Source organism: Akebia trifoliata, chromosome 5 (assembly GCF_017979445.1).
Source record: "Akebia trifoliata isolate Shusen 1 chromosome 5, ASM1797944v1, whole genome shotgun sequence".
Classification (NCBI taxonomy): Eukaryota; Viridiplantae; Streptophyta; class Magnoliopsida; order Ranunculales; family Lardizabalaceae; genus Akebia; species Akebia trifoliata.
The window spans coordinates 2,155,689-2,178,755 of NC_141379.1; the positions used below are offsets into that span (position 1 = coordinate 2,155,689).

Here is a 23,067-nt window from a genome sequence, read left to right on the forward strand (position 1 = left end):
TTAATATTTACTTTTAAAGAGCCTCTTGGAACTTGTTTTTTTCACCTTTCAATATCTAAAATAAAGAGACAACGAACTTTAAAGAGTCTGTTGGAGATGCTCTTATGCCCAAAACCTTATCTTTTATTATTGAAATTGTGTTCATGTCCATTTTTATTTTCAATCCATAATGAACAACTTGAATAATTCTTCCAATAAATGGCTTATTCCTAACCATAACATTTGAGTAAATTTTGAGAGGTTTCTAGTCATTCAATTTTGACTTTCTTGGGTAATCAAGTCAAATAAAAAAGAAAAAATAAAGAAAAAGAAGAAGAAAAAAAAAAGAATGAAGAAAGAATATGAAAAAAAAGAAATGAGTTATATGAATTATAAAAAAAGAATGATAAAAAAAAAATAGAAAAAAAGAAAATTAAAAAAAAGAAGAAATGAAAAAAGAAAAGAGAAAATTTATTCTTTTTTATTTTTCTCTATTTCTTCACTTTTTTCTATTATATATTCTTTTTTCTCTTATTTTTTCTTTTTAATTAGTTAGGACCACAAAGAGATGAGCCAAATGTTTCAAAAAAGTAATTATATAGCATTTTAGAGGGGTGGGGAACACACATAGAGAATTTGAAAACAATTAAAGAAGAAGATAATAATAAATATACAAGAGAGCAAGAGATGGTAAACTATAAATGTCACTCTGCCATAATATTTACAATTCACCCACCAGACACCAACCTTCATCTCCATCTACTTGGTCTACCACAAACCCAACATCACAAAAGCTCATATGATCTTCATTATCTTCAGATTCATCATCACCACAATCATCAATTTTGATTCCCCCATAATCAATCTCTTCAACTAAATTAGGCGAATCATCGTAAATATCATCTACACAATCTTCAATTTCATCGTCTTCACGATACTCACTAGAGAGACGCTTTAATATCATGTTCGTCGACATTCCAATGTAATTCCCCCCATACCCCATGTCTATGACTCGCCAAGAGATCAATTGATTAGCCGTATCGCTCAATCTAAGCTTTTGGGCACCTTTAGTCTTTTTTTGGGATTTACGAACGGGGTGAATGTGACACGAAAAACACCTCGGCCTACCACATTTTCCTCTCAATTTCAAGTGATTGGTCTGCTTGGCCGCAACCTTTGTTAATAGTCCGGCCGTGGGCGAGGAGTCAAATTGTTTGACTACCTTAGTGATTGGTGTTGAATGCTCTAGCTCATGTTGCTTACGCTCTCTCCTCATTTTTCTTTGATTGGTGATAGATAGAGTGGACTTGATTTCTCCTCCTTAACTCATAAATATATAGTTTTCTCTAATGAGGAGGTAAGATGAAAGCTTCGTGAGCAAGAATTACTTTGGTCCTTTGTCCTTGGGCAGCAAGTCACCAAAGTCTAGCCACCCACACAAAGTTAGCTTTTCATATATGTTATTAAATAAAGATATATGGTCCCATGTGAAAAGCTAGCCACAAAATTAATTTGAATCATTTATAGCCATCCGATGTCGATTATGCATCTCAGATCAAATCAGGATCTTTAAAAAAAAAAAAAAAAAGGTTAAGTGCGAGCACGTGTTTTACACGTCAAACTCAAGTGTCTTTTCACGTTGAAAAGCTACAATTAGGTGCCGAAGTGGTCCGATCATGGTTCATCAATTTGGTCGAACCGCTTTTTATTTGGTTCAGCAATTAGATAAGGGTCCCAAAAGATAACATGACATAAGTGGGTCACATTGTGTGTAAAGATTTGTATAGTAAGAGACTCGGCAAAAACAAACAAACCGTCTTTGTCTTTCGGTGGGTGTGTTTTGTAATTTGTACAAAGCAGTGACACAGATCTCTAGATGTGCCAAAATCAGTTACAGGGTCACAAACATCAGATGATCTGATTATGACCTTGATATGTGTAGTATTACAACTGTTGTACAACACAAATCTTGAGGTATTGTATGTCCTGTTACGTGACAGACATGACTTATTTTACATGATTCGTCGGTCCAAATTTGAGTTTTTGATTCATGGTTTGTCACTTGAACGAACCTAATTGGTATGCATGGGCAGAGATGTTTGGGTTCGCAAATTGGTTTGTGCATTGTACTCTACAAAGTAACTTAGTATGAAACTTTACGACAAATTGGCTCACTTTGTTTCGGTTTATGGTTCAATCTAGTAACATAGGGTGAGCCTATCATACAAAAATTATTGCACCTTGATTTGTCAACGGATCGAATATAACTTAAAATCCAATTTGATAATTTCATATCTTGATCAAGGATATGACACTTAGCCCTTTAGGATTCATAGTTTAATTATATTTAAAAAGTTTAAAAAATATATAAAAGGTCTTTTTTTTATATATATATCAAATTGTCATCATTACGTGATAACTTTGTCAACATTAACAACATTTCGAAAACATCGAAGACTTTTATAATTATTTGAGAATTTATCCTTTGTTTACCTGATCAATGGCACTGAAAATAGGTGATTATTAAAGCATCAAATTTAAAATGCATCAAATCGTGAAAAAAATATCTTTTTAATTTTGTTTATGATCCTTAAAGTGTTGTGCTCTACTACTAAGTAAGTGGGATTGGAGTGGGGCTATTTGGGGGAGAATATGTAAGTTACATTAGGGAGAATTTTCAGAAGTTTAGGAGCGAAATGTAATTTACATTCAAGTTTGGGGGGTATGGAGTATAAATGTCCGTTTTTTCTTTTTTTCCTAAGATGGGACTTTATGAGAAATGGACCAGAACTTCAGTAATTAGGTCTAAATCGGTTGGGTAGTTAGATACTCACTCATTGCCACCACACCAACTACTTAATAACACCTTCATATGTTATGATTTGGATATATCCCTTCATATTTTAGATACCCTTCTGTGCTTTTTTATACCGATCACATACCCTGGCTCCCGTCTTCTATGTGAAATTGATTAAAATGACTTAAATGTCCTCATTTTTTTTTTTATTATCTCGGTGGTAAATTCATTTTAATGTCATCAATCTTTTGTTGAAAATCCTTAATTTTTCTATAAAAAAAATTACTATTTTCAACTTCTCTAGAAATCCTATCATGTTATTGAGATTTAAATGTTTAAGAATATGAAAGCTTCTTGTTGAAGATGGGGATAAAGAAATTTCTCTAGAAGTTGAAGATGAAGGGTTTCAGAGGGCAAACAAAAAAACAATCAAACGAGGGTATCTACCATATGCATGACTCTTTATTTTTATTTTTATAGGTAAGCTGGACTTGAACCCACAATTTCAAAGTTGCTTTGCAATGTGTCAAACCAAGTTATGGGTCTAAACCCTGTACCTATATGACTTAATAGGGTCTTGTGAAGGGCACACGTTAAAATACATTAAATACACATTGGGAATAAGCATCTAAGGGCATTTTTGTTAAAAGAAATTTTTTTTAAAAAGCAATTTTGAGACAAATATCAAATCACAAAGTGTATTTAATGGCACACGTTAATAAAATCCGACTTAATATAAGGATACAAACACAACAACATAGATTATGAAATATAAGGAAAATAAATAAATACATTATTTTTTGACTTAATAAAAAAGTTAATCTAACCAATCACACGAACCCACGTGCATTGAGGGCATCCCCACTTTACAAAATTACCCATGTTGGGTTTAGTGCGATTGATCAATTTGGAGTGTATGAAATCCCTGATTAATTTTCCCGTAGTAAAAATATTTCTCATAAAAGAATATACGATGATAAATTAATAATAGTCAACCCTCTCTCTCTCTCATAATCGTTCCATTTAGAGCTTGAAGAGCATCTAATACAGTATATGAACAATGGAATGGCTATCTTGCTCCTCAACTACCATACATAATTTCATTATTTTGTCATGTGTTAGGAAAAGTTGGTGTGGAAATATAAGCTCTCTAAATGAATACAGATGTAGCAAGGCCATGAATGGATCATTAAAAAATGAGTCGTGCTGGGGTGACACAGGATTTACTGTGATTCTCACAATTCTGACGTGGACGTGCATACATAACTGTAAAGGATTTTTACTCGTATCACGAGAAAATACATCTATGGTTATGTGCACATCTCATGTCAGACTTGTGAGAATTGCAGTAAATTCTTTTTGTCATTTCAGCATTTTCCTTAAAAAAATGTGGTATGGTTATTTACAATCCAAACACCATATGCAATCTTCTTGTTTGGTGTGTACTTGAAAAGGTTGATGTGGCAATATTATCATAATTTGCCTCGGGACATGTAGAAACATAAATTTTTTCTTGTGTATCCCGAGACAAATAATCTACGATACAAATTATATAATCTCATTATATGGTGTGTTATAAAAAAATAAGTTGGCATTGCTACATAACATCTAATATAACAAATCAGTGAAAATCCAACAAATCAATGTTTTGAGATCTGATTCATGAATCCATAAGCTATGATCCATAAATTCATTAAGCAAATTTAATAAATTGATTCCAACATTTTGATTCCTAGATTAGTTCAAAATGTGATTCGTATTTAGGTAATTTCAAAAAGATCAAACAATCATGACCGTCCAATGAACAAGATTCTTCGTGATCATCATGAGATCAACATGGTATATTGGTTCTACCTGCTCATGTACAAAGTGTTCCACCAACAATCTTTGCATGTCTGTAAGCTTTAATGGCTTACTTGCAGGTCACGACTTATACCTGAATTTAATTAAACAAATACAATGTATTTGTCTATCAAAAATAGGATTAATTTGTTGTAATAATAATATACAAACCCACAAATTACACTAATCAAGTTTATAAATACATCGAATCGACCTTGTGAACGTGAATTGTTCTTGATTTCACTAATTTAATGACCTATAATGTGAATTAAATCCAACAAATTGGTTCATTATCTAACCCACAAAATCATGAATTCTATATATTTTAAATAAGTTGTTAGAATTGAGACCAACCTAGTAAAAGTTGAATAAATTTATCTAAATCTTCCCCAGTCAATGGGTCTCTTGTGATAGACCTTCTAGATATGATGCACGCCAAGTCAGATAGTTCAATTATCCAATAAATAAGTTAGTTGAAAGGTTCAAATCATTCAAATGAATTGACTTTTAGGTCAAGAAATAAAAAAGTCCTCAAAGATGAACACTTCATCGAATGGTCCATATCGATGGCTAGGTGAATTTCGTACAATCAAAACGCTCCCCTTTGACATACACCCTCGTTACAGAACCGTAGGTCATTTTGTCTCGGGATGCATACAATCATAAATCATTTTTTTGTGTATCACGAGACAATATGATCTATGGTTCTGTGATGGGGTGTATGTTGGGAGTGTCAGATTATCACGACTCTAAATATAATATTACCAAGACAATCAAATGTATCTTCGAAGATGATTTTTCTAATCTCAACCCACATTTCAAACATTGGGTTGAAATTGGAGGAAAAATAAAATTTTCCTAGGGATTAGTGCGTGTTCTATATGGATTCTTATCTTATGGAATCCATAGTTACTTCCTCCCATCTCAGCCCTTTGTTCTATGAGGTAATATTTTCAAAAGATGATGATAATGGTTCCATATTAAATTAATAATTTATTTATTAGTTAACAAAATAAATAATCAATAATTCCACAATTGCAAGAAAGATAGAATTTGGTGAGAACAAATTCAAAGATAGCATCCCAAGAGAGAAATCATAAGAAAGCAATAAAAGTATTAAATATTCATACAGAAAAGGTGTAATTTAGATGTAACCCTCCTTTTTTTTGGTGAATATTTCAGATACTCTATGTTTTTTCAAACTGATGATATAACCCCCTTGACTGTGATCTTCTTCTAAGAGACACAAAATGACCCAAATGCCCTCAATCTCAAGTTCTTGAAAAATAAAAATAAAGCCTTTAATTTTTCTGCTCAAACTCTTCAACATTTTTGATAACTTTTCTTTCCGTATTTAATCTTTGATCTTCAACATCTTGTGAAAAAAAATTCTTGATGTTTCTTCCTAAAATCTAGGCTATCGGTAGATCAAATCCGATAAAAAACTCTTGCATTTGGTTTTTGATAAGGAACCAATTTGATTACTATCGATTGATCTTAGATCAATTATGTACTGATCCAATAAGGACTTGATCTAAAAAACTATCATAGTGATTTCAAGTCCAATATGATCCTTATTGGGTTAGTACCAAATTATTCTTGATTTAATCAAGTGGAATCCTTACTAATACTCCATTTGACTTCTTAGATTGAGGATAAGGGCACAAAAAATTAAGAGTCGTGATAATTTGACTCCCCTCTAACATACTCCCTTGGCGTGACGGTGCATAGAACCATGGATTTCCTCGGGATGCATAATTACACATCCCCATAATTACATGTAATTGTGTATCTTGAGGAAACTCTGGTTCTAAGCGCTGCCATGCTAGGGGAGTGTTGGAGGGGGACTCAAAAATCGTTATTCAAAAATTAAAAGTTGTGTTCTTTGGGAGAAAAAATAGTGGTTTTTTTTCTTTTTTTTAATAAGAGGTTTAGGATGAGGGCATTTAAGTCACTTTTTATAGTCTGTGAAAGGAGACCATGGTCTATAAGGAGTATGTTATAATTTGAAGAAACAGAGGCATATAAAAAATTCACCAAAAACTCAAAGGGTTGCCTTAATAAACCAAAAGAAAAGGCTTGAGAAAACTTTAATAGAGGAAAGAATCATGAGCAAGAAAAAGAAAACAAAGGGTTTCCACCAAATATTCTGTCTTCTCCTAACCTTTTCTTTCACTTTCTTTGTTGTTTGTGGTGGGGATAAGGTACTCAAAACCAAACCCAAATGGTCCATTATTCATTCAAGTTCAAAGATTAATCCATTCGTCTCTCCCACAAAACAAGTCACAACACATGTACTACTATATAGCATTAAGACCATAAACCCTGAACAAAAGTTTCTTTCTTCTCATCATCTCCCTCTCTGTTCTGTCCTGATTAAGAAACAAATCCCAGTAGAAGAAAGAGATGGGGATTTTGTATGATCATCTTTCCAAGTCTTCTTATAGGGAGTCTATTAAGGTCCTAGAAGCAGACATACAGCATGCCAATTCTTTGTGAGTTCTCTTTCTCAATCTCTGCTCTTTTTTGTTGGGTTCCACTAACTGGGTTTCTGTTTTATCTTTTGTTTTTTTTTTGTTGGGTATGTTGAACTTTAAATTTATCTGTGATGGGTTTTTTTTCTTCTCCTTCTACTTCCATTTTATTGTGTTTTGGGGGAGTTCAATCTGTTTTATGCAACGTATGAGCTCTAAAAATTCATGAAAGAAAATACCCATGTAGGGTTTTAAATTTATCTGTAAAGGGTTTTTTTTTTTCTCTTCCATTTTGTTAATGTTTTGGAGGAGTTCAATCTTTTTTTTTTGTTGCAACGTTTGCACTCTAATAATTCATAAAAGAAAATACACTTGTTGGGTTTTAAATTTATCTGTGACGGTTTTTTTTTTTTTTTTTCCCTATTTTTTCATTTTATTGTGTTTTGGGGGAGTTCCATCTGGTTTATGCAACTTATGCAATTTAAAAATTCATAAAATAAAATACCCATGTTTGGTTTTAAATTTATCTGTTAAGGGTTTTTTTTTTCTCTTCTTCCATTTTGTTATGTTTTGGTGCAGTTCAATCTGTTTGCTGCAGATTATGCACTCTAAACATTCATAAAAGAAAATACCCATTTGGGATTCTAAATGTATCTCTAATGGGTTGTTGCTGTTATTCTATTTAATTTGTATTTTGGAGGGCATTATTATATGTTTATGCAAATTATGCACTCAAAGTAGCGAGGAAAGAAGAAACCCACTTGTGGATTTTACATGATCCAAAACAAGAGCAAATGCAATCGCCAGTCTTTTTTTTTTTTTTGTTTTTTTTTCATGTAGGATTGTTGTATTGGTATATGTTGTTTATGGGCAAAGCTGAAGTGGGTTTTGATGGAATTTTAATTTGTTTTTGCAGGGCAGCTGCAATACCAAGAGCCAAGGGTGGTGCTTGTCTTCAGATGAAACTTGCTTACAATGAGTTAGCACCAATCTTTGTGTTTTTGGTTCAATGGATGGATTTTACGTGTCTACTCCCAAGATATTCAAGCCTTTTCTACATAATTGTATACAAGGTGGGTTGTTATTTCATTCTTTTAATTCTTAGCTCCAGTGCAAGTTTAGAGAAATCATGAGGGACAGTTACTATATTTTGTTTTAGATTGAATATTCGAGCAAACGTGGAAAATATTGGATTATTTGCTTCTACATTGGGTACTCCCTTTAATAGCTCTCTTGACTTGTACAGGTATATGCAGATGGAAGGATGAATATATCTTCTCATGGAAGAAAAGCAACTATTAGGGAGTTCTATGGTTCGTAGACTACCCCTTTGTTTCCAACTATTTCAATGTGCTTATTGTCACGTTTATAATTTATTTTCACTTTTAAGTACTCTAACAATAAATAAAACAAATGCAGCCGTGATATTACCATCCCTTGAACAACTCCAAGATAACTTAACAGATCTAGATTCTACTCTTGAGAAGGGTCGATGTATCGAGATGCTTGGATGGAAGAGAGTAGGAGAGAGGAGAAAGCTCTCTGATTTGGATTTTCAAAGAGAAGATGAATGTGGGATTTGTATGGAACCTTGCACCAAGATGGTCTTGCCTAACTGCTGTCACTCTATGTGCATTAACTGCTACCGTGACTGGTAACTTCAAAATTCATTCTTCCTTTCTATTTGTCCAATGAGGCATCGTTATGAAAAATGGAAAAAAGACTTATCTTTATGTTGTTTTTGTTCTCTTTTTAATTACAGGAATACGAGGTCAGAATCCTGCCCGTTTTGCCGGGGTAGCATAAAAAGAGTCAATTCAGGAGACTTGTGGGTTCTTACCAGCAATGGTGATTTTGTTGACGCAGAAACCGTTGCCAAGGAGGATTTGTTACGTTTTTACCTCTATATCAATAATTTGCCTCGAGATATCCCGGATGCCCTTTTCTTAGTTTATTACGAATATCTAATCTGATCTAAGTTAGATGTACAGAAAGAGAAAGCCGACCATCACATGTAAACAGAATCTGGTAAGGAACACAGTCTCAGATTCTTGCATATAATAATCCCATCCATTGTTCTAATTGTGCAGAATAGTGTAGAATCTCAATGTAAAGACTCCTGGAATAAATAAATATTGAAATTCTCATTTCCAAAGCCTGAGATTCCATTTATGTTCTTCGCTTGTTCTAAACTTCTGATTGCATGAGAAAGTAGAAGAAGTAACGGGGGCACTGCTGCTTTTTGTTAAATCATATTGTGAAACTCACAATATGGACTCAAACTGAACTCCTTTCCACTTTCACGAAAATTTGAAAACTGAAAAGTACAATATACTTCTGTTGAACTACTTTCTTGCTTAAGTTTCATTTTATTTTGGATGAACTGAGCTTCAGTAAGATTTAAGTGATGCAGACAACTGGAAAAACTTCCATCACCATCAAAACCAAGATTCTTAGAGGGAAATCTCGGAAAATCTCCTGCAGGATATTAATTTAAGCAATCTCTAGAGTTCACAGATTAACTAAAAACCCCTAAAGAAAAATCTTATAAAATAATCATATATCATCCTCACAATGTTCTTATAACATCTATTAATAAGAAAATAAAACCGTAAAGGCTTACTTATGACCTAAGTAATAATATAATCCATTCATCTAAACTAAGCTAAATATATTTTCTAAGACTAAAGTATCCTTGATTTTTTGCTTCTCTTATCATACCCAACTTAGCTAATAAGCTGGTAAGGCTTGTGGAGTGTAGAAATTGAATCCCATATGAAAAGGAAGTCTTCAAAGAACAAACCCTTGAATTCCTCAAACAGCAAAGGGACACATCCAGAGAGATGAAATAGTGACATGAAATGGGTCCACTTGCACCATCACAATGGATTAGTATGTAATCAAAGTCATAATTCATAAATCAAAGTACCAAATTATAATTTGTGTGTGTATGTTTTTCAGGAATAGAAGTTTGAGTTCTATATCATACATCGCCATGGAGTCATATGAATCGTGTATGTGTCGGAGGGGGCGGGTTGGTATTGTATATGAGCCTCAAGGGACTCTCCCCCACCCCCTCTTTGAGGGGTTCTGGGGCAATGCCCCCAAGCACAAATTACATGTTTTTTTTTTGTATTATAAAACCACATAATTTCCTATTACGCGAATTCATCAATAAAAAAATGAGGGCAAGAGAGGGGATTAAATTATTATTATTTTTTTAAATTGTACTAGAAGAATAAAAGTGATTTGGACATTACATTGAGGTTCATTTTTGACATATAAGATAATTGAGAGGTCATGCGAGGCTAAGATGCGAATAAACATTTAAAGGTTCATCCCGTGAGACGGTGTGCAAAATAGTCTTAAGCTTTGCTTGCGGTTCACACCTCAAGGATTGGACCTCGTTCCTCGCCTTGAGTTTTGCTTTTTAGATCACTTTTCCATCTGCAGTTTGCTTTGTGTTCATCTGGAACAGTAAGTCAGAAGGGACATGCCAACAAAAACAGTGCGTTTAGTACTTCATGATTTGGGATCATTTATATTATGTTTGATTCTTGCTCTGCCTTTCAGAGAACTATAGTAAGTATTCATTAGCGAAAAGGATATATGTGTGCTGAATCGAAGGAGTGTGAGTGCCTATGATGTCGGAAGCATTTTTTTTTTTTTTTTTTGACTTAGTAAGCTCAGTAGATAGTCCTAAGATGTCAGAAGCAGAAGTATTAACATGAGCTGAATGTGGCTGCTTGGGGGGGGGGGGGGGGGGGGGTTGTTTGATTTTCTTTACTATGATTTTCATTACTGCACCAGCCATCCTTTGGATTGTTTTTCTTCACAGCACTAATCTTTCCATGTTTGCCAATACAACTATGCGGTAGGATCATAGAAACTCGTTTCTTTATATAATCCTGCAAGTGTTACATAATTAGTCTCCATTTCTGTTTTTTTCACCTTACTTTAATGTGGAAATTTTTTTTAAATGCATCAGAAACATTTGTCTGTTGCATGAAATATCTGTTTTGTAGTCCTCAGAATTTAAGGGAGGATTCAATAAATGAAGGATCCATGCCTGCTACCTTTCATATTAGGGATCATCTTTAAAAGGGTCGTTGTTTTTTCTAGTAATATATTGATAATCCATCTTTGTTCTCCCAAGTGCTGGGATACATAATCCTTGGATGTTCAGGAGAAACCGACATATTAGTTTTGGGGTTTTCTGTTGTCTTTGGTCTTGCGTGAACCTTTTTACTTTATCGTCAAAGATTTCCTAGGTGAAAAATGTTGTCTTCTCTCTTCCTACTGGAAAACAGACCATAGAGTGCTTACTAGTCTAAGCTTCAAATTTTAGTAGAAACTGAAACATCCAAGACTACCCTTGTTGAAAACATAAACATCTGAGGACAAAAGTTTGGTGGTCATGAGAGAGACATTAGCACCCTTTTTTTTTGTGTGTGTGGATATTGTGGGTATCCCCACCCTTCAGGTGGGACTAACCCTGCAGTTACACACACCGCACCCTCAAAAAGTCTTATGTGCAACAGGTTGAGTCGAGGGTCAACCGGACCCTAGAGGGTGGCCCCAAGAAATTCATAGCATCGTGGGGTTCCGAACACTTGATCTACTCTTCCTGAGAAGCTTATCAAGGCTCGGCATTCCACTAGGCTAATCCCTTGAGTTGAGACATTAGCACCTTTTGGCATTCACTTCTGTTTGCTTGGTTCTGCTTTCGCTTTGTATTTGCCTCAGAGGACTTCTTTTCCTCCTTTCAATAAAGTTGCACTAATAAACCCAAAAAAAAAGAAAAAGGAAAAAAGAATTGATTGATTCATCTTTGTGAGCCTTGGTTGAGAGGTCAGCATCACCATCAATTCAATGTGAAGAATGCATATTGCCTCTAGCAAGAAAGGTAAATGACTCTTTCCCCTACTTTCAATTTAGAAAAACCATAGAATTTGGTACGTTGTTGTGTGATGATGTTGATTAACTGCTATTTGTCAGCCGAATGAACTATTGTTGAGCCTTCATCTTACCTTGTGTCTATGATGACATCTTTCTTTGCCGGCGAGAAAACTAAAGAGTGGGTATTGCTTTACTCAGTTTGAAATAGCAATCTAAGGTTGTATTTCATTGTAAGTATGTTCATTGCCTTTCTTAGAGAGAAAACAGCGTGGTGGATACAAACTCATGAGATCTTGTGTCCAAAAATTATCTTCTGTTAAGGAAATCCGATTTCATTTGATTCGCCTTCTTTTCCTTTTCTTTCCCTCTTTTAGAACCTCCAATTTTTACACATTTCAGCTTTGCTTTATTGAACTAAATGTTGGGTGGTCTCGATGCATCATGTTAATAGATTGAGCATTGTAAAGATGTGGACGTGAAGACTGATGAGTGCAAAAAATTAGAAATGAACACATTTGAAAAAAATCAATTGAGATGATTTGGACAAGTTCAACAAAAGTTAGTTAAAGTGTCCAACAAGTCTAGAAGCAATTTCTAAGTTTAAGATTTTAAAAGAGCCAAAGAAAGATACAAAAATAATGTGGACCAACATAATAAAAGCGGACATGAGCTCATACTAACTATTCTAATGAGAGAAGGTGGTGGTAGAATTGGTCCGCACCCAAAGTTTTATTTCAAAAAGAGTTCTGTTGGACAAGTTTGAAAATCGTAGATCTTTACACCTCGGGATACATGGCTCCCTTGGGATACAGTTTTATGGGAAATTGCAATTTTGTATCCCAAGGCAGAAAGATCTACGATTCTGCACTTGTCACATCAATGAGTCGATTGAGTATGCCACCTGACGAGTCATTTTATCATGACTCTTTCAAAAGTACCTTCAAAATACATTTAAGTATATTATTAGTGTCTTATTGGTCAAACAAATAAAATTTGTTGAAAATAAAAAAGAAATTATCAATTTTCTTTTACATAGCCCAATTGGGTCTTTTTGGCATTCAAGCCTAATATTGGTATTGGTGCGTGTTATATACACCCACTTTTTTCTTGATACACCCACATACTGCATGCACCCATTGTACTTATGGGTGTATGCAATAAAAAATTGTCTACTACTTTCACCCATCGATTTATTTAAAATTTAATGGTAACTTACGAGATTTTTTAATAATTTTCAATAGGTACATACTGAACATTTTCAAAAAATGTTCAATAATGACATGTTGAACGTTTTTCACATGGAATTCTGAGGAATGCATTGTTTGATATGTAACTACCAATCTAAAATGATAAATTCGGTAGAAACATACCGAAATAATAGATATCATATGGAAGGTACATACCGAACAGTTCTTTACATGGGGATCTCATATGAAAAAATGCATTTGGTATGTACTTACTGAAATAATGCTAATGAATGCGGTCCTAACTTACTGAACATGCTAGGAATTTTGAAAAAAAAAATGATGCAAATGATAAAGATAAATCAATTTTTAACATGGTTCATTTGCAAAACGATTAAAAATAATTTCAAGAACAAAAGATGATGAAAATTAATGATAAAAAACTCACTTTTAACTATCAAATTGTTTAATTATATCAAATAATAGTAAAAATTAGATTTTAGTGAATAATGTCCCCACAAATGGATCAAAACACGATTTATTGAAAAATCTCTAAAGAAAAATCATTCAGTTATGTGAATTTGATTGAATTTTTAAAGGATTTTTCAGTAGGAATCGTTCGGTATGGTTTAATATGTAATCGATATGAGGGAAAAGTTTTATTTGCTTGACGAATATTAGGTGGGTGTATACAGCAAAACAAAATAAAACCAAAAAAGAGTATTTGCGTACTTACACATTATTGACATTTAACGTTTAAGTGGGTGTAGATAGTTTGCGTTATTAGTATATCATTAATAGAAAAAAAAAATTCCGACTTAATAAACCCTAGGGATGTCTTTCTAAAACCACCCTGAGTTTCAAGGTGGTATCTTTACAAGTTAGGTAATAAGATCTTTCTTATTACCCCCTTGCTCTAATAGAAGGTAGAGCTCAAATCCTTAATTGCTACGATCAATAATTTCTAATTGTTGATCTCAACAATTTAACAAGTCGCCTGGGGAAGTTCGCCCTAGGTTTCCGATTGGAACTTCTTTCTCGTTCTCGCCCGGTTCGCATTGAGGAGGATGGAAAGAACGAAGCGGAGGGAGTACGCTTTCGTTGCCCAACCAATCAGATCAGTCACCCGGGAAAAACGTGGCAAGTCCCAATCCACAAACATGCTACTTGGTCGATCAGAATAGTGACTTGAGAAAGAACGTTGATCTTGACAATTGGATCAAAAGTTGATCTCAATGATTTAAATGGTAAGTCTTGACCATTTGAATCATCAATCTCACCAAACAAAAGGGGGTGAGGGGTGTTAAGCAGGCTATCAAGTTATCACAAAAATGTTAAAAGGTATTTAGAGAGAAATCCCCCTCTTAGGTTCACTAAGTAATTTTCCCAAAATATTTATGAGCATAAATGGTGCGACTCCATGCATATTTAAGAGGACAACAACAAGAATTGTGTTGTACGAGACATCTAATTTATCCTCAAAATCTAAATCAGTTTTACCTCATCCCCGCATTTCTCACAATTAAAATGCGATTGTGCCCTAACTATTCGAATTAGGGCTTAAAATGGGTTTGATTTTATCTGAAATCCGAGTGATCCAAATATGATTTTTAACGAATTTGATTTCTTCAAATATATCCAAATTAAAATATGAGTCGGATATAGGTTGATGTTCCTTGACCCGAGTCGGATACGGGTCAGATGCAAACCCATCCCTATATCCGTCTATTTTTTAATGATATATTATTTTGTATGTTGCATATTATATTTTCATCTTTTTTAGTCTATCACTTACAAACAAATGAGTATTTGGTGTAGTTGTCAAAACTTCTTTTTTAAAAGGGGAAAGGTATTGAGTTCAAATCACATTTAAGCCATATTTTTTAATAAATTACTTTGTAATGATTTGAAATTATCCAACCCGAATCAATTAATACAATTGGATCAGATCCAGATATGGGTTTAATGAAAGTAAAAAAAAATCGGATATGATTTGAGCCAGTGGGATCCAAGTTAAATCCGGATTCAAACATGAATTAAAATTCAAATTTGGATATGGGTAGACACATATCTGGATTGAACCCGACCTGTTTTAAGCCCTAATTTGAATTCACCATTTTCATGCAAAAAAAATTGATTTTCGGCATCCTAATTGTGTTTTGGAGATTCCATTCAGAAGTAAAGGATTTGAGAAAAAGAAAAAGTCATTTTCAAAGATTTTTTTCAACAATTTTGAAGTTGTATGTAAAATATTAAGATTTAAAAAAAAAAAAAATTATTTCGTTTTTAGATGAAAATCTATCAAGGATGGTTCTTTTGGTTTGAAATCATCTAAACAAATCGTTATGTCAAGTTTTTAATTGTTTTTTTCATATATTTTAGTCAGAAAAACTTGTAAAATGAGAACAAGTGGATTTTACCAACATTGAATTCACCAAAATTTATTGTTAAAAAATAAAAAAGGTCAAACTGGACAATAAAAAGTGATGCGCTCGACAATAAACAGAAAGCGGTGAGCTCGATAATAACTAATAAATTAAAAAGTGATGAGCTCGATGATAGAAATGTTGACCTCGACACTACTGAGGGACTATTACTAAATAGACTATCAATCCACCCGCCCAAAATTCAAAGACTATTTAGAAACAAGTCCCTCTGTAAAGGTCCTCTAAATAATTTCCCTTTACTTTTAAGTAACAGGTGTTCGTTGCTCTATGCGGGTTTCATATATTATTTGATGCGAAGTACTGTCATCAAACTCGTACTCCAAGTTCTACTCCTCGACAAAGATCCCTAAACCTAATCCTCTCTCTCTCTCTCTCAAATCTCCAGAAAAAGAATAGTTTCAGATTTTACGGATCGAGAGCTCGTCGTCGTTTTCATCATCATCGGGTCTGTTTCGTGATTCGATTTTTTTTAATTTTTTAATTTTATGTGCGATCTCTGTATCTATATCTAGGGTTAGGGATTTGTTTTTTTTTATAGAACTAAAAATCTTAAACCTTGAATCTGAATTTTGATTTCCATCCAATCTTCAATTTTCTCGCTTAGTCCATGATTACAAACTTAGGGTTTCGTTTTTTGATCGTTTCCCCTATTTGTTATTAGGGTTTCTGTATCTCCGCTATGGCTGCGCTCAAAGACCTCCTTCCACCTGCGAAATCGACAACATCTACGTCTTACGACCACTCGAACGATCCATGGTTCAAGCAAAGATTCACCTCCACCGAACTAGATCTATCCTCATCGGCTCCAAAAACAAAACCAGTGCCTCCATACTTGAAACGTGCGGGCTTCATCCCCCGAAAACCCGAAGATTTCGGCGATGGCGGCGCATTTCCAGAAATCCATGTCGCACAATACCCACTTGGAATGGGCAGGAAAGATGAAAAACAGAAGCTCGGATCAAGAATTCTCCCCCTCACGGTTGATTCCCACGGAAACGTTGCCTTCGATGCAATTGTTAAGCAGAACGAGAACTCTTCGAAGATTGTTCACTCCCAACATAAAGACCTTGTCCCTAAGTTTCTAAAAGATGATGAAGAAGAAGAATCCGGGGAGGAATTGGAGAAAGAGATAGAAGAAACTATGTTAAGCACGCAAGCTGCTCTCAATAAAATTGTTAATGTTCGATTGAGTGCTGCACAGCCAAAGAATGTCCCGTCGCAATCCTCCGATTCGAAGTTCATCAAGTATAAGCCATCGCAGCAGTCGGCGGCTTTCAATTCGGGTGCGAAAGAGAGGATTATAAGGATGGTTGAGATGCCAGTGGACCCACTTGAGCCGCCCAAGTTCAAGCACAAAAGGGTCCCCAAGGCCTCTGGTTCACCACCAGTGCCAGTAATGCACTCACCGCCTCGACCTGTGACGGTGAAAGATCAGCAAGATTGGAAAATCCCACCATGTATCTCGAATTGGAAGAACCCAAAAGGGTATACAATTCCTCTAGATAAGCGTTTGGCTGCAGATGGAAGAGGTCTTCAAGAAGTACAGATTAATGATAATTTTGCCAAGTTATCAGAGGCGTTGTATGTTGCGGAACAAAAGGCTAGAGAAGCTGTTGCGATGAGATCAAAGGTTCAGAAAGAAATGTTGCTAAAAGAGAAGGAAAGGAAGGAACAGGAGCTGCGAGCGTTGGCACAGAAAGCTCGATCTGAAAGGACTGGTGGCGTGGCTTCTGGTGCCGTTCCTATGCCTGTCGAGAAGGACATGGGCATGGGCATGATCGATGGTGATGAGATGAGGGTTGATCATGATCGTATGAAGGAAAGAGAGAAGGAACCTCTGAGAGAAACAAGGGAGGAACGGGAAGAGCGATTACAGAGGGAAAAGATTCGTGAGGAGCGACGAAGGGAGCGTGAGAGGGAGAGAAGATTGGAGGCCAAGGATGCAGCGATGGGTAAGAAGAGTAAGATTACGAGGGATAGAGATCGTGATATTAGTGAGAAGGTCGCTCTTGGAATGGCTAGTACGGGAGCGGGACGTGGTGGAGAGGTGATGTATGATCAGCGGCTGTTTAACCAAGAGAAAGGAATGGATTCCGGATTTGCGACTGATGATCAGTACAACATATACGATAAGGGGTTGTTTACTGCTCAATCTACTCTGTCAAGCTTGTACAAGCCAAAGAAAGATTCTGATGCTGAGATGTATGGAGGTGCGGATGAGCAGTTGGAGAAGGTGATGAAGACGGACCGGTTCAAGCCTGACAAGGGATTTGCTGGTGCGTCTGAGAAGGCGGGTCCAAGAGATAGGCCTGTTGAGTTTGAAAAACAGGTTGAAGAGGCCGATCCATTTGGGTTGGATCTTTTCTTGACAGAGGTGAAGAAGGGTAAGAAAGCGATGGAGAAAATTGGTAGTGGAGGAACCATGAAAGCTAGTGCTGGGTCTTCAATGCGAGATGGTTATGATGGAGGATCTGGCAGGACTCGTATTGGATTTGAAAGGGGACGTTAGAGAGCCAATCATGAGGTTTTCCTTGCATTTCGAGTTTTATCATATAAAATGATCATTAGCTTCTGCTGGAGATCTCGCGCCATATGAAATCTGTTTACTAAGAATGTATGTGAAAAATATCAAGACTTTTTGTCATATGCTCTTTTATGTTTCACTTACGGTCGATTTCGTAGAAAGTATGTTGTTTATTGCTATGCGAAATGTTCTAAATGTTGATCTTATTTGGCAAGTTTGATCGTTTTTTTTTTAATTATTGTTTGGGAGTATGAACTTGCTATTGTTGCAGAGAATTATATAATTAAGAAATGAGCAGACTTGGGTATAAAGCATCATTTTATTTTCTTCTTCTGTGCGTGCATATTAGTGTTGTGTTTTGCAGATGGTGGCATTCATTTGAAGGTATGGGTCCTCATGCATCGTGACTTTTCTTTTCGATGTGTTGCATTCATTAGGATTTATGGGTCTAGATTTCAACATGTGGAGGAGGCTCCTCATGCATCGTGACTTTTTTTTTACCCAAAGTGTTGAGTTCAGTAGAAGGTATGGGTCTAGATTTCAACACATGGATGGGTGATGGGTTTCCTCATGCATAGTGACTGACTGAGTGACATTAGGATTTTCCTATGCATTCCATAGACAAAAAGCCTCACGCTTGAAATGGTGTCACCTGAGGCAAGCATTTCTTCAAGATAACATACTCTCTTGGAAGCTGGTGGTAGCTTTTGTGTTGTATGTTTTTTAAAAGGTGACAGTAATTAACAAGTGAACTTGGCATGAAACATCTATTTAGGATGAAGATTTAAATCTTGCTAAGATTTAAATTGGTTTGCAAATAGAAGCAGCAGGGAAGTTTTGCAAACTTCTATACTTATCTAATGGAACAAAGTTTGCAAAACTTCCTGACTTCTATTTGGAGCCCAAGGATCCCTTCGAGAGTGACTTTCTTCGCATGGTGTGCCTCTTTGGGTAGAATCTTAACAATGGGCCAATGCATGAAAAGGGGTGTAATGGGTCTGAACATATACTCTCTATGCTTAAGGTTTGACGAATCTGTGAGCCACATTTTTTTTTGAGCCACATTTTGATTCATTGTACCGTGGCAAACAAGATTTGGAAGCATTATATTCACCTTTTTGGTGTGGTGGGGTGCATGCCCGTGGCGATCCTAAACGCGTTCAAGATGTGGAGCTCGTGGTTTTTACTTTTGGTGAGGCCAAGAAAATATTGTAGAGCATCATTCCTTTCGCAATTTGATGGGGAATATGGTTGGAACGTAAGAAACGCACTTTTGAAGGAAAATGTGAACTGGACAATAACATTGTAATGTCCATTTTGGTTTTATTGTTCTTCTGGTGCAAGGTTTTCAAGGAGTTTAGAGGTGTGTCTTTTGAAGACTTTGTTTTAGAGGTGATCAAGTTTGTAGTATTGAGATCACTTGACCATCGTTTTCATTGTATTATTTCCTTATGCTGGTCTCCTCGATAGCCTTAATGAAATGATTCTTTTGACCGTTTTCAAAAAAAAAAAAAAAAAATTGGTAACAGAATGTTTTGAGGCTTATTCACATTTAGTAGACAACATGACTGATTAAGCATCAAAACACCATTTGAAAGGCTTTCAGGATCTGTTTTGAAGCTTGCCCATATTTTGGAACCTAGACTTGCCTTGTGGCACATTTTAAAACCTTGTTTGTCTTGATTTTGATACTCCTATGTTTTCATCAGGTAGAGAACTTCAGACTGAACAGCCAGCTTGACAAACCATAATACATCTTGTTTCTCTGCTATGGGTTCTCTTTATTATGGCTTTCTCTACTGCACCAAATGCTATCACTTCCAATTGTTTTTCTTCAGAGTGTTCCTTTTCAAGCCACATGGTTTTTCTGTCCTGAGGTGGATATCCATTAGGGAAAAACCCGAGGAATTTAGGAACAACCCGAGAACCTCACATAGCTGATTATAGAGACCCCTGCTTAAACTCAACTGACATGTACAGTAGGACCCTTCAAGTACTGAATTGGTCAAGAGCCTCGTGATAAGTGGTTCATATGCACACCAAACTGGTTCTAGTATCACCACCGTTTCGATGTTTTTAGCCTAACAAACAAAGCAGAAGTGAACACTGTAAAGATGATTGAAAGAAACCTCAACCAAAACATAAATTATATAATGTTGATCTCCAATTATTCCAGACTGATACAAAAATTGAAATAACTATCAAAGCATCTGTATAGACTAACCAAGTAAATGGTGATGGACTAATGGCTAAGTCACCCCTCTTGCCTTTTGCTACGTAGCAGGAAATCAAAAGGAGGATAACTATACCGACCATGGAGGAACAAGTCGGCAACCACCTTGTACATGGCTTCTGTGAGGTGAACACCATCCCAATTGATGAACTGGGCAGGGTTCATACAAGCTCCTGTTACCCCTGGAGAGCCACAAGTAGTAAATACGTCGAAGTTGTAAGGGTCACCACCAGTCCCGCAACAAGCCTTGAATGGCTCCTTGAACCTAAAGTAATTTGTGGTCTTCAGCACCCTACGATAGGCCTTCCAATAATTAGCATAAGAGATGACGGCATGGGGATACTGTCTCCTGAGCTCTTGTATCTTGATTTGGAGCAGAGAATTGTGGGTGTAGGTTATCTTGTTTGCGCTTGCAACACACCCTAAGTCATCTCTGTCGTCGATGGAGGCTAGTGTCATGGCCAGTGGCAAGCATCCTGTCGGTGGCGTACCTTGGACTACGATGTACTTCGCACCTATACTTAGTAATTCTTGTAAAAATCCTGTAACACCCTTGACGACGAGATTTTGAATCGATTTCATTGAAACAGAAGATGTAATGGTGTAAGCATAATCGTTCACTCCGATCTCACCGACCCAAAATAGTGCATCATTTAGTATAGCTTTGCATTTCGGCGACGTCGTTCCTGGACGACACCCATGAGTTTCTAAGAACTTTTTGAACCAATCAAGTTGAGTTTGGATCGACTGGGGGGTTACATCGAGTGACATATTGTTCTTAACGAAGAAATTGTGATTGATGGATGTGGATCCAGCAACTGCAAAGTTGACACCATGGGATGTGTCGGCTTTTTGATTGAGGTAAGGTGGTAGGTATGGTAGGGAGAGATATTCTGATACGAAGTCAATTACAAGGCGACCATCGGAGTATCGATTGGTGGGGTGATGGAAGAAGGTCATACCATAGGGAAGATTCGATACATGTAGGAAACCGTTTGGTCCCGTCTCTGATCTAGTGTTTCCTGTGTCGGTGAAAGAGTCTCCAAAGGCGAAGATCTTCGTAAAATGACCCACAGTGGTCCCATTTGGAGTAGCAGAAAAAGAAAATGAAGCAGATGAGATGATGATGATGAAGAAGATGATGAGGGTAATTTGGGGATGTAGAGATGTGTAGGAGTAGAATGCCATTGTAAAGAGCTTCTACAGAGATCTTACAAGTGAAAGTGTTCATGTTTCAAGTAAAAAGGACTATATATAAGTTTTGGGTTGGTTCTAGAGTCTATACCCTCTAATTTATTGTTAGCTCCCCAAATATGTGGGGCCATTGATCAGATGATCTTAGTCGTCCAAAGTTAACATCTTTCTGATGATCTGATGGGTCCACATGAATTGAGAACCCTTGATTATCTTTGGGTTAATATTCTCTCTCTGATTAGAGCATAATAAGTAGGGTGGTTGAGAGTTATGGAGTAGTGGGAGTTACCAATTTGAATTTAAATAAATGGAGGTAGTTGAAAAGGTTGTAGAAGTTGTTGGGCTTTTAATGTGACCAGTTTTGTCGGTTACTTTAAAGGGACAGAATTAACGAGAAAAACAGGTTAGCCAACCCAAGGGTCTAGCCAAGGAGTCCGACTTTGAAGGAACCTTCCTCCCCACAAGACACGTGGTATTTTGTATTTATTTTGCACCCTTACATTTTCGTCAATATTTAAAAGACCTCCTTTGGAATGCCATGTCTAATAGAGAGGAGATGGTTTTTTCCCTAGCCTAATGGCAAGTCGAGCCTTGATAAGGGCCTCACGAAGTGCCAGTCAAGTGTTTGAAATCCCATGAAAGCAATGATTCCCTTGAGGCCACCACCACTAAGCACGCCGGTGAATGCGGCGAAAAAGGAGGGGGGACAAGCCCCCAAGAGCTATAGCCAAGCAAGGTCAACTTTGGGGGGAACAGACTCTTTGTAATCTGTTTTTCCTGTAGCTTTTGTTCTACAATCCGTAGAAAAACCTCTAATCTTTGGAAGAAAAAAAAAAAAAAACATAAATCTAGTTAGATTACAATTTTCACATTCTCTTTTATTTTCTTAATTAGAGTCATTTTTGACTAGGTAACATTTTAATAATGAAATCCTTCCAAAATCACATTTAAATCCCGTCAAGTCAATGATTTAGCTTGATCTGTCATGACATAATGTCTGAGAAAAGATTCCTCCAATCTTACGCCTTCTCATACCGAGTTCCTTATATTCCAAATTCTTAATTCCCCCGACCTTATATGTTATGGTACCGAGCTCTAAGCTGACCTTATGCCATTTTGTTCCGTCTTTTCTCTACCACGAGCTCTAAGTTGATCTCCCCAAACCTCTAAGTTCGGAGTGTCCTTAATAGGTCAGAGTCGTGTGTATCCCTATATAACACGTGTCACCATCCAAGGACTTGTAGATTTAACCATCCACAATAACTGTAGGGAGTTACATGAAAAACAGGCTATAGAGGATCTGCTTCCAACTTGGGTCTTCATGTAGAAAGTCATGTGAGATCCAAAATTTGTTAAATAGGAAATCACATTCAAGAGGATATAATTTTAATATCACGAGTATGTAAAATTTTGTTTTTTATCTAAATATTGCCAAAAGAGGATGAAAAAATTACACGCTCATATAGTCAGACTGGTATTTTATAGCCAAATCTT

General features: G+C 36.0%; 3 protein-coding genes across 3 annotated transcripts; 2 read left to right on the forward strand and 1 right to left on the reverse strand.

The window, feature by feature from the left end:
- The first annotated feature begins 6,744 nt into the window (after positions 1–6,744).
- LOC147400926 (RING/U-box superfamily protein) lies at positions 6,745–9,241 on the forward strand. The gene is made up of 5 exons (XM_086441985.1): positions 6,745–7,113; positions 8,009–8,165; positions 8,339–8,405; positions 8,512–8,746; positions 8,855–9,241. Exons 1-5 carry the CDS (start codon positions 7,025–7,027, stop codon positions 9,063–9,065), a joined length of 759 nt encoding a protein of 252 aa, XP_086298111.1. The 5' UTR covers positions 6,745–7,024; the 3' UTR covers positions 9,066–9,241.
- A 6,668-nt stretch (positions 9,242–15,909) lies between these two features.
- On the forward strand, positions 15,910–18,475 carry SKIP (chromatin protein family). Its single transcript, XM_086441987.1, has 2 exons — positions 15,910–16,067; positions 16,284–18,475. The coding sequence occupies exon 2, from the start codon at positions 16,302–16,304 to the stop codon at positions 18,129–18,131; it is 1,830 nt and encodes a 609-aa protein (XP_086298113.1). The 5' UTR covers positions 15,910–16,067; positions 16,284–16,301; the 3' UTR covers positions 18,132–18,475.
- Positions 18,476–20,264: 1,789 nt separating this feature from the next.
- LOC147400928 (GDSL esterase/lipase At3g48460-like) lies at positions 20,265–21,621 on the reverse strand. The gene has a single exon (XM_086441988.1). The coding sequence runs from the start codon at positions 21,565–21,567 to the stop codon at positions 20,401–20,403; it is 1,167 nt and encodes a 388-aa protein (XP_086298114.1). The 5' UTR covers positions 21,568–21,621; the 3' UTR covers positions 20,265–20,400.
- Between the last annotated feature and the right edge of the window lie 1,446 nt (positions 21,622–23,067).